General features: G+C 40.0%; 1 protein-coding gene across 1 annotated transcript in view; it reads left to right on the top strand.

Annotated features, from left to right (window-relative positions):
• The window catches only part of LOC139168926 (collagen alpha-1(I) chain-like), a 77,905-nt gene that overhangs the window by 45,942 nt on the left and 19,801 nt on the right, over positions 1-12,162 (top strand). The window contains exons 19-25 of the mRNA XM_070754704.1: positions 701-781; positions 3,187-3,240; positions 5,110-5,163; positions 5,894-5,947; positions 6,211-6,264; positions 9,814-9,858; positions 11,040-11,120. Coding sequence (XP_070610805.1) covers positions 701-781; positions 3,187-3,240; positions 5,110-5,163; positions 5,894-5,947; positions 6,211-6,264; positions 9,814-9,858; positions 11,040-11,120 — 423 coding nt within the window. The remainder of the gene's footprint in view (positions 1-700; positions 782-3,186; positions 3,241-5,109; positions 5,164-5,893; positions 5,948-6,210; positions 6,265-9,813; positions 9,859-11,039; positions 11,121-12,162) is intronic.

Here is a 12,162-nt window from a genome sequence, read left to right on the forward strand (position 1 = left end):
CTGTGTTCAGTTCTGGAGACCTCACCTACAAAAAGATATTGACAAAGTTGAACGGGTCCAAAGAGGGGCTACAAGAATGGTGGAAGGTCTTAAGCATAAAACGTATCAGGAAAGACTTCATTAACTCAATCTGTATAGTCTGGAGGACAGAAGGAAAAGGGGGGACATGATCGAAATATTTAAATATGTTAAAGGGTTAAATAAGGTTCAGGAGGGAAGTGTTTTTAATAGGAAAGTGAACACAAGAACAAGGGGACACAATCTGAAGTTAGTTGGGGGAAAGATCAAAAGCAACATGAGGAAATATTATTTCACTGAAAGAGTAGTAGATCCTTGGAACAAACTTCCAGCAGACGTGGTTGGTAAATCCACAGTAACTGAATTTAAACATGCCTGGGATAAACATATATCTATCCTAAGATAAAATAGAGGAAATAGTATAAGGGCAGACTAGATGGACCATGAGGTCTTTTTCTACCATCAGTCTTCTATGTTTCTATGTTTCTATCTTTCTATATACCAAAGACAACTTCCTTCTGTATCTAAACATACTTTGTCAATAAAGAATTCTATGTTCTATCTCATCCCCAGTCCTTCTTTTCATTAAAGTAGACATACCCAGTTCTTGCAACTGTTCTTCGTATGTTTTAGACTCCAGTGCCCTAATCATCTTTGTTGCTCTTCTCTGCACTTTTTCTAGAGTTTCAACCTCCGTTTTGCATCGTCGGGACGAAACCAGAATTCCATATTCCAAGTGCAGATTAACCAAGGGCCTTATAGGGTATTAACTCTTCATGTGATTTGATTCTATCCCTCTGTTAATGCAGCCAAGAACTGTGCTGGCTTTTTTGACAGCCACTAGGACTCCAAGATCCCCTCTCACAGTTACTACTATTGAGCAATGTAACACATATACTGTACCTGCGAAGTTTGTTTTTCTTGCCTAAATGTAGAACCTTACTTTTTTCGCCATTTAATTTCATTTCGTTAGATAGCACCCAGTGTTCAAGTCTGTCAAGATACGTATGTATTTTGACCCTATCTTCTGCAGTGTTGGCTATTCCTGCCCAGTTTCGCCTGGTGCACCAGTTGTGGCCCTATTTGGATAGGGAGTCATTGCTCACAGTCACTCATGCCCTCATCACCTCGAGGTTCGACTACTGTAACGCTCTCTACATGGGGCTACCTTTGAAAAGTGTTCGGAAACTTCAGATCGTGCAGAATGCGGCTGCGTGAGCCATCGTGGGGCTTCCCAGATTCGCCCACGTTTCTACAACACTCCGTGGTCTGCATGGGCTGCCAATCAGTTTCTGGTCACAATTCAAAGTGTTGGTTATGACATTTAAAGCCCTACATGGCATTGGACCTCCGGAACCGCCTGCTACCACACGAATCCCAGTGACCAGTAAGGTCCTACAGAGTTGGCCTTCTCCGGATCCCGTTGACTAAACAATGTTGTTTGGTGGGCCACAGGAGAAGAGCCTTCTCTGTGGCGGCCCCGGCCCTCTGGAAACAACCATGTAGAAACGTGGGCGAATCTGGGAAGCCCCACGATAGGTCTCGCGGATGCATCCTGCACGATATGAAGTTTCCGAACACTTTTCAAAGGTAGTACCATGTAGAGAGCGTTGCAGTAATCGAACCTCGAGGTGATGAGGGCATGAGCGACTGTGAGCAATGACTCCCTGTCCCAGTAGGGCCGCAACTGGTGCACCAGGCGAACCTGGGCTGATAGCTTGATCCCTCTTGATCCCAGTGGATTACAAATTATACATTAGCAGCTAAGCAAAACTATAGAATTGCGCAATTCTGCAGTGACCCTGAGACACTGAACTTATAGTATTGCAGAATTCTGCAGAAACACTGAGACACTGAACTATAGTATTACAGAATCCTGCAGTGACACTGAGAAACTGAACTATAATATTGCAGAATCCTGCAGTGAGACTGAGACACTGAACTATTGAATTGCAGAATTCTGCAGTGACCCTGAGACACTGAACTATAGAATTGCAGAATTCTGCAGTGACACTGAGACACTGAACTATTGAATTGCAGAATCCTGCAATGACACTGAGACACTGAACTATAGAATTGCAGAATTCTGCAGTGACACTGAGACAATAAGCTATAGAATTGCAGAATTCTGCAGTGACACTGAGACACTGAACTATAGAATTGCAGAATTCTGCAGTGACACTGAGACACTGAGCTATAGAATTGCAGAATTCTGCAGTGACCCTGAGACACTGAACTATTGAATTGCAGAATTCTGCAATGACCCTGAGACACTGAACTATAGAATTTCAGAATCCTGCAGTGACACTGAACTATTGAATTGCAGAATTCTGCAGTGACACTGAACTATAGAATTGCATAATTCTGCAGTGACCCTGAGACGCTGAACTATTGAATTGCAGAATTCCGCAGTGACCCTGAGATGCTGAACTATAGAATTGCAGAATTCTGCAGTGAGACTGAGACACTGAACTATTGAATTGCAGAATTCTGCAGTGTGACTGAGACACTGAACTATAGAATTGCAGAATTCTGCAGTGACCCTGAGACACTGAACTATTGAATTGCAGAATTCTGCAGTGACCCTGAGACACTGGACTTATAGTATAGCAGAATTCTGCAGAAACACTGACAGTGATTTCCAATGAAATCATTTTTTCGGATGGCAAAATTTACTTCAGGAAGTATATTAGTTTGCACTGGGCATTCTGTGTTTGCATGATGAATATTCCTATGCTGATATATTATTGTCTGTATGGGATAATATCTAGGAGTTCTTAGGAGATGGGTTTTGCACAACAGAAATCAGGTATTTTAGGGAGCATTTTGTGGAACCCTAGATCTATTACAGCGTCCGTGAAAGCAATGTTGAACCATACGTCGAGTGCCAGTTCTTCCAACAGAGCTTTAATGGATCCACTTAGATGGGGCAGAATCAGAGGTGATGCCCGGACTGGGGGGAAAGCAGGTGGGTAGCGAAAATGAAGCTCCACCCCAGAGCACTTGATTGCACTGAAAGATGTTGAAAGAATATGCCAGGTGTCCTGCATAAGCCATTTCCCACAGTGTGGTAGTAAAACTTTTGGTAGCCCTTCATTGGGCAGGATGTTACTTCTCAAAGAGGATGAAGTGAGCCTTCCTAATACCAAAGTAATCTCCTCCTTTCAGGGACTTCCCAGCCCCGGAGGCCCTCCAGGCGATGGTGGAGAACGAGGCAACCAAGTAAGTTTTAATTATCAATGCCCATTTAGCACATACAACATAGATACTTACCAGTGTAACATGTAGTCTTTCCTATGTTTTTTCTATAGATTTAAAATAGCTGCTAGTTGTGGAAGTAGATTGAATTATATACACTGAGAACATATGTACCAAAGACACATTCCTTGTGTGTCCGATCACACTTGGCCAATAAAGAATTCTATGTTCTATGTTCTACAAAGTGTTGGGGTACTTCTCTGCATAATTCCCTCCGTATAGATGCAGTTCCATTGAGGATTGAGGATTACACGCTGATTGCAGTGCTCAATGCAACTGCATCTACATGAAGGTCAAATAGTCTCTAATCATTGAAAGGGTAGTGGTCAGGGGCAACAAAATAATTCTTCTGAAAAAGCAACTTTTTGGGGGATGGGTTGGTAGCTTGATCCTTCTTGATCCCAGTGGATTATAAATTAGACATTAGCAGCTAAGCGAAACTATAGAATTGCAGAATTCTGCAGTGACACTGAGACACTGAATTGCAGAATGCTGCAGTGACAGTGAGACACTGAACTATAGAATTGCAGAATTCTGCAGTGACACTGAGACAATAAGCTATAGAATTGCAGAATTCTGCAGTGACACTGAGACACTGAACTATTGAATTGCAGAATTCTGCAGTGACACTGAGACACTGAGCTATAGAATTGCAGAATTCTGCAGTGACACTGAGACACTGAACTATAGAATTGCAGAATTCTGCAGTGACACTGAGACACTGAGGTATAGAATTGCTGATTTCTGCAGTGACACTGAGACACTGAGGTATAGAATTCCAGAATTCTGCAGTGAGACTGAGACACTGAACTATTGAATTGCAGAATTCTGCAGTGAGACTGAGACACTGAACTATAGAATTGCAGAATTCTGCAGTGACCCTGAGACGCTGAACTATAGAATTGCAGAATTCTGCAGTGACACTGAGACACTGAGCTATAGAATTGCAGAATTCTGCAGTGAGACTAAGACACTCAACTATAGAATTGCAGAATTCTGCAGTGACACTGAGAAACTAGCCATTAGCCATTGTTGTGTTCTGACCTACCGTCTTTGGCAATGGCGGAAGAGATTCTTTTTCAGCAACAAACACTCCGCGGTGTTACTTTCCTTTTTTGTGTTGTGTGTGCTCTCTGTCCGCCTTTGTAATGCTCGGACCCAGAAGGGGAAGGTGCAATGGAACCTGTCAATATCCCTGATTTAGGAGATGAAGAGAATTTTAGTGAGGAGGAGGCTGAGATGGGAGAGCAGCTTTCAAATGATAGCATGCAGACAGATGTTCCTTCGGATAGCTCGAGCTGTCAAGATTCCAGATGGATAGATCCCAAATGCAGAAGAGAGCAGAGAAGGTTAGAAGAGCTTGGTGGGAGGAAGTTTTGAGATGCATTTTAGAGCGTAAGTTAATTAATTAACAAATTTGGCAAAGCAGCTTCTGCTTTTGTCCAATTCCGGATATGATGTAATTAATTAATTACATCACATCCGGAATTGGACGAAAGCAGAAGCTGCTTTGTCTAATTTGTCATCTGGCCAACATGGCAGTTTGCCTCTTAGTTCCGAGATGTGTTTTCTATTGTGTGATTTATTGCTTTTTTATTGCCTTTCTAATCAGCAGAAACCGGCCTAAGATTTAAAGAATGCTTTCTAGCAGCCAGTGGAGTAATTTAAAAGATAAATGACCTATTTATCTCCAGAGTGAACTGTATTTTACTAGAATTAAGTAGAAGAAATAAATTGAAGTGTTATTGTTTGAAAATTAAGCATCTCAGAAGCAATTATTATTCAACCATCAGACGACTCCAGCCTGAACCAGAACACTTTCTATCCCTACAGGGTGAATTAGGTCCCCCTGTCCAAAGTGGAGCTGCTGGTACTCGTAGTGCCCCTGTAAGTTGGCTTGTCGTTGTGAAACCTTCCAATGAAGTTTGTTTGAGATAAATGGGGGAAAAGACTCAGGTTATCCCACATCAGTATAGAAATCCTAATAGGAAACCATTTCAACTCCTACAGGTAGCATAGGAATATATGTAGACATACTAGACAAGCTTGAACAAGCTGAAACTAACAGAATGGTATTTAACAGAGAGAAATTCAAGATCCTACATCTGGGCTATTGAAATTGGCCAACTTTTAAAAAATCTTTTTGACATATATTCAAAGAAATGTCGATGCATATACTGTACAGTGGTACCTCTACTTAAGAACGCCTCTACTTAAGAACTTTTCTAGATAAGAACCGAGTGTTCAAGATTTTTAAGAACCATTTTCTACTTAAGAACCCGAGCCCGGAAAAATTTCCCAGGAAATTTGAGAGTGGCATGAAGGCCCGGCCAGTTTCCTGCCGTTCCCCCTTTAATCCCGGCCATCTTGGGTTTTCCTGGGCTGCCAGAGGAGCCTTTCGGTGGCGCTTAAGGAAGCTTTGGCAGTCCAGAGCAAACAAAGCATTTTCCTTTCTCTGGGTGCTTGGAGAGAGAATAAACCTCTGCCAGTGCCCAGAGAAAAGAAACGCTCCCTTCGCTCTGGGCAGCGACTGGATGCACTGAGATGGGGCAGGATGTTACCTCTCGAAGAGGATGAAGTGAGCCTTCCTAATACCAAAATAATCTCTTGCTTTCAGGGACCTCCAGGCCCCGCAGGCCCTCCAGGCGATGGTGGAGATCCAGGTGACCAAGTAAGTTATAATAATTATCAATCCCCATTTAGCACATACAACATAGATACTTACCAGTCTGACATACTGCCTTTCCTACGTCTTATGGAAGAGAGTCCAAATCCATTTAATAGGTCATGAATGTAAGTATTCAATACTCTTTAGGTAAGCTCTGCTTTTTGCTTGCATGAATTATATCTCTCCCCTTCTTGTTAGGCTCACGGTGTTGTTGTTGAGGTTGTTGTTATTGTTGTTGTTGTTGATGGTGATGATGATATTTGCAGGGGGCTGTTGGAAAGAGAAGTAAACGTGATGCCCCTGGACCATCTGGATTGCAAGTAAGTACAGCAATTATTTCTTATTATTTATTAATTGGACTTATATGCCCCACCTTTCCATGGGCTCGGGGCGGCTTACAACGTTTTAGTAAAAAAATACAATAAATAAAACATCGTAGGCCAATTCTTATTCTTATTCCAATTCTTATTACTATTACTATTCCAATTCTTATTCCTTCTTCTTCCTATTATTATTATTATTATTATTATTATTATTATTATTAATAATAATAATAATAACCAAGATTGAACTAGAAATGAAACCTGAAATATTTTTGCTTGGCATTATTGAAAATCAGATGAATAAGGAACATTATTAGTTAATACAACATCTAATAACTTCAACGAGAATAGCTATCGCACAATTTTGGAAGAATGAAAACATGCCAAATGAACGGAATCTAATTTAAAAAAAAGTTAGATTGTGCTGAAGCAGATAAATTAACAATGGAACTAAAAGAAAAAGAAAAAAACGAAATACTACCAAATATGGGAAGAATTTTACATTTCGTTAAATAAAAGAGCACACCTTTATAGTGCTGCGAGATAAGGAAGCAATTTAAAGAGCAATCTTAATTTTAAAAAAACTCAATATAGTCACTGTTTTCCCTAGTTGATAAGAATTTACGACATAAAAACCCAACTATAACAACATACAACTTAAACCGCTGGTCTTAACACCGCCAAGAATTTTTTAAAAAGAGAGGACGCTGTCAACAGTCTCTACTACAGGAGAAGAGAAGAAATATGTCTCTTGCTTGTTTTTCCCGTTTTTTGTATTTTATGTAAATGTACTGTTTGCCGTTATTGTCTTATAATATATATGTAAATAAAAATTATTTTAAATAAAAATAAAAATAAAATAAAATAAAATAAAATAAAATAAAATAAAATAAAATAAAATAAAATAAAATAAAATAAAATAAAATAAAATAAAATAAAATAAAATATAAAATAAAATAAAATAAAATAAAATAAAATAAAATAAAATAAAATAAAATAAAATAAAATAAAATAAAATAAAATAAAATAAAATAAAATAAAATAAAATAAAATAAAATAAAATAAAATAAAATAAAATAAAATAAATAAAATAAAATAAAAATAAGAAGGAATAAGAATTGGAATAGGAATAAGAATATTATTATTATTATTATTATTATTATTATTATTATTATTATTATTATTATTATTATTATTATTATATTATGCCGCCCCTCTCTGAAGACTCAGAGCTATTAATAGGATAATAACTTAAATTTTTTTCTTAAAACTAAATATTTAAAATCAAAAAGTCACACACATACTATCACACCAGATACATTCATTGGGTAGAGGCTGGGTCCTAATGACCCCAAGCCTGATGACATAAATGTGTTTTCAAATTCTTACGGAAGGCAAGGAGGGTAGGGGCAGTGTGAATCTCTGGGGGGAGTTGATTCCAGAGGGCCGGGGCTCCCACAGAGAAGGCTCTACCCCTAGGACCCGCCAGCCGGTATTGTCCGGTTGATGAGACCCTGAGGAGACCAACTCTGTGGGGTCCAACCGGACGCTGGGATTCGTAGAGCAGAAGGCGGTCTCTGAGATAATCTGGTTCTATGACTTGTAGGGTTTTGTACATCATAACCAACACTTTGAATTGTGTCCGGAAGTCAATTGGAAGCCAATGCAGTCGGCAACGTGATGGAGAGATGTGGGCATATTGCCCAAAATTGCTCACGCGGCTGCATTTTGGACGATTTGAAGTTTCCGGACAGAAGGAAAAGGGGGGACATGATCGAAACATTTAAATATATTAAAGGGTTAAATAAGGTCCAGGAGGGAAGTGTTTTTAATAGGAAAGTGAACACAAGAACAAGGGGACACAATCTGAAGTTAGTTGGGGAAGGATCAAAAGCAACATGAGAAAATATTATTTTACTGAAAGAGTAGTAGATCCTTGGAACAAACTTCCAGCAGACGTGGTTGGTAAATCCACAGTAACTGAATTTAAACATGCCTGGGATAAACATATCTCCATTGTAAGATAAAATACAGGAAATAGTATAAGGGCAGACTAGATGGACCATGAGGTCTTTTTCTGCCGTCAGACTTCTATGTTTCTATGTTTCTCTTCAAAGGTAGCCCCATGCAGAGAGCATTGCAGTAGTCGAACTTCAAGGTGATAAGGGCATGAGTGACCATGAGCAAAGACTTCCTGTCGAAATAGGGCCTCAATGGTGCACCAGGCGGACCTGGGCAAACGCCCCCCTCGCCACAGACGAAAGATGGCTTTCTAAAGTCTGTTGTGGATCAAGGAGGACGCCCAAGTTGCGGACCCTCTCTGAGGGGGTCAATAATCCTCTCCCAGGATAATGGATGGAGAGACGGATGTGTCCTTGGGAGGCAGTACCCACAGCCACTCCATCTTGCCTGGATTGAGTTTAAGCCTGTTGACACCCATCCAAACCCTGACAGCCTCCAGACACCGGCACATTACTTCCATTGCTTCACTGAGTGGAGTAACATCAGCATACTGGTGGTAACTCCCCCCATGCCCTTGGATGATCTCACCCAGAAGTTTCATGTAGATATTAAACAGCAGCTCATCTGTCTGGAACCCATATGACATCTCGGACATCAACACCTTTGAAAACGTCCAAAGATATTTCACCAGAAAAGCCCTTCACTCCTCCACTCAAAACAGAATACCTTACGAAAATAGACTAACAATCCTGGGTCTAGAAAGCTTAGAACTACGGCGCCTAATATACTACTATATATATACTACTACATATATACTACTATAATATAACATCTGAATACTTCAGTATTTTCACTATAGCATTGCGGTTAAAATAATTGAAATCCGTTAATAAAGCTAAAACTTATCCATAAAGTTGCAATATGCCATTTATTCAATCTAATAAATTTAAGTTTTCTATAATTTGTTTTTATATTGTTAATAATCCTGTTTTACATTCCACCAATTATATACTTTCTCCCAAGTTTTATAAAACTCTGTTTCCACTTGATTATTTAACCGTCTCGTCGTCATATCTAATTCTGCACATTCCATAATTTTCTTAAAGACATCTTCGTCTTTTGGAATTTCCTTTTCTTTCCATTTTTGTGCAAAGGTAATTCTTCCCGCTACTAATATATGAATTATTAAATAATATATTTCTTTTTTGCATTTAGTATCAGTGATACCTAATAAGAAGAATTCTGGGGTCTCCTTATTTGGAATTTCCTTTAATCATTTTTCTACTTTATTCCAATAGACCTTAGTTTTTGGGCAGGTCCACCATGTATGAAAATATGTACCAATTTCTTTTTTTACATTTCCAGCAAATAGGGGAGGTATTTGGAAACATCTTTTGGTGGAAGGTGCTATCTATAAAACATCTTAATTTGATTTTCTTTGAACGAGATTGATTTAGTGATTTTCCAATTTTCCATATGTCTAAATTTATTTCTTTTCCAAAATTTCTACAACAACTAATCACGTTACTTCTCGAAGAGGATGAAGTGAGCCTTCCTAATACCAAAATAATCTCTTGCTTTCAGCGACTTCCAGGCCCCGCCGGTCCCCCAAGCGATGATAGGGAACGAGTAAGTTGCAATTATCAACCCCCATTTAGCACATACAACATAGATACTTACCAGTCTGATGTGCAGTCTTTCCTATGTCTTTTCTATAGATTCAAAAAAGCTTCTAGATGTGGAAGTAGATTGAATTATGTACACTGAGAGAATATGTAATATGTAATATGGTAAATGATTTAGCTTTACTAGATAAATGGTCAAAGCAATGGAAACTGCAGTTTAATGTTTCCAAATGTAAAATAATGCACTTGGGGAAAAGGAATCCTCAATCTGAGTATTGCATTGGCAGTTCTGTGTTAGCAAAAACTTCAGAAGAGAAGGATTTAGGGGTAGTGATTTCTGACAGTCTCAAAATGTGTGAGCAGTATGGTCGGGCAGTAGGAAAAGCAAGTAGGATGCTTGGCTGCATAGCTAGAGGTATAACAAGCAGGAAGAGGGAGATTGTGATCCCACTATATAGAGCGCTGGTGAGACCACATTTAGAATACTGTGTTCAGTTCTGGAGACCTCACCTACAAAAAGATATTGACAAAATTGAACAGGTCCAAAGAGGGGCTACAAGAATGGTGGAAGGTCTTAAGCATAAAACGTATCAGGAAAGACTTAATGAACTTAATCTGTATAGTCTGGAGGACAGAAAGAAAAGGGGGGACATGATCGAAACATTTAAATATGTTAAAGGGTTAAATAAGGTTCAGGAGGGAAGTGTTTTTAATAGGAAAGTGAACACAAGAACAAGGGGACACAATCTGCAGTTAGTTGGGGGAAAGATCAAAAGCAACATGAGGAAATATTATTTCACTGAAAGAGTAGTAGATCCTTGGAACAAACTTCCAGCAGACGTGGTTGGTAAATCCACAGTAACTGAATTTAAACATGCCTGGGATAAACATATATCCATCCTAAGATAAAATAGAGGAAATAGTATAAGGGCAGACTAGATGGACCATGAGGTCTTTTTCTGCCATCAGTCTTCTATGTTTCTATGTTTCTATGTTTCTATATACCAAAGACAACTTCCTTCTGTATCTAAACATACTTTGTCAATAAAGAATTCTATGTTCTATCTCATCCCCAGTCCTTCTTTTCATTAAAGTAGACATACCCAGTTCTTGCAACTGTTCTTCGTATGTTTTAGACTCCAGTGCCCTAATCATCTTTGTTGCTCTTCTCTGCCCTTTTTCTAGAATTTCAACCTCCGTTTTGCATCGTCGGGACGAAACCAGAATGCCATATTCCAAGTGCAGATTAACCAAGGGCCTTATAGGGTATTAACTCTTCATGTGATTTGACTCTATCCCTCTGTTAATACAGCCTAGAACTGTGCTGGCTTTTTTGACAGCCACTAGGACTCCAAGATCCCCTCTCACAGTTACTACTATTGAGCAATGTAACACATATACTGTACCTGCGAAGTTTGTTTTTCTTGCCTAAATGTAGAACCTTACTTTTTTCGCCATTTAATTTCATTTCGTTAGATAGCACCCAGTGCTCAAGTCTGTCAAGATACGTATGTATTTTGACCCTATCTTCTGCAGTGTTGGCTATTCCTGCCCAGTTTCGCCTGGTGCACCAGTTGTGGCCCTATTTGGATAGGGAGTCATTGCTCACAGTCACTCATGCCCTCATCACCTCGAGGTTCGACTACTGTAACGCTCTCTACATGGGGCTACCTTTGAAAAGTGTTCGGAAACTTCAGATCGTGCAGAATGCGGCTGCGTGAGCCATCGTGGGGCTTCCCAGATTCGCCCACGTTTCTACAACACTCCGTGGTCTGCATGGGCTGCCAATCAGTTTCTGGTCACAATTCAAAGTGTTGGTTATGACATTTAAAGCCCTACGTGGCATTGGACCTCCGGAACCGCCTGCTACCGCACGAATCCCAGTGACCAGTAAGGTCCTACAGAGTTGGCCTTCTCCGGATCCCGTTGACTAAACAATGTTGTTTGGTGGGCCGCAGGAGAAGAGCCTTCTCTGTGGTGGCCCCGGCCCTCTGGAAACAACCATGTAGAAACGTGGGCGAATCTGGGAAGCCCCACGATAGGTCTCGCGGATGCATCCTGCACGATCTGAAGTTTCCGAACACTTTTCAAAGGTAGTCCCATGTAGAGAGCGTTGCAGTAATCGAACCTCGAGGTGATGAGGGCATGAGCGACTGTGAGCAATGACTCCCTGTCCCAGTAGGGCCGCAACTGGTGCACCAGGCGAACCTGGGCTGATAGCTTGATCCCTCTTGATCCCAGTGGATTACAAATTATACATTAGCAGATAAGCAAAACTATAGAATTGCGCAATTCTGCAGTGACCCTG

Source organism: Erythrolamprus reginae, chromosome 6 (assembly GCF_031021105.1).
Source record: "Erythrolamprus reginae isolate rEryReg1 chromosome 6, rEryReg1.hap1, whole genome shotgun sequence".
Taxonomy (NCBI): Eukaryota; Metazoa; Chordata; class Lepidosauria; order Squamata; family Dipsadidae; genus Erythrolamprus; species Erythrolamprus reginae.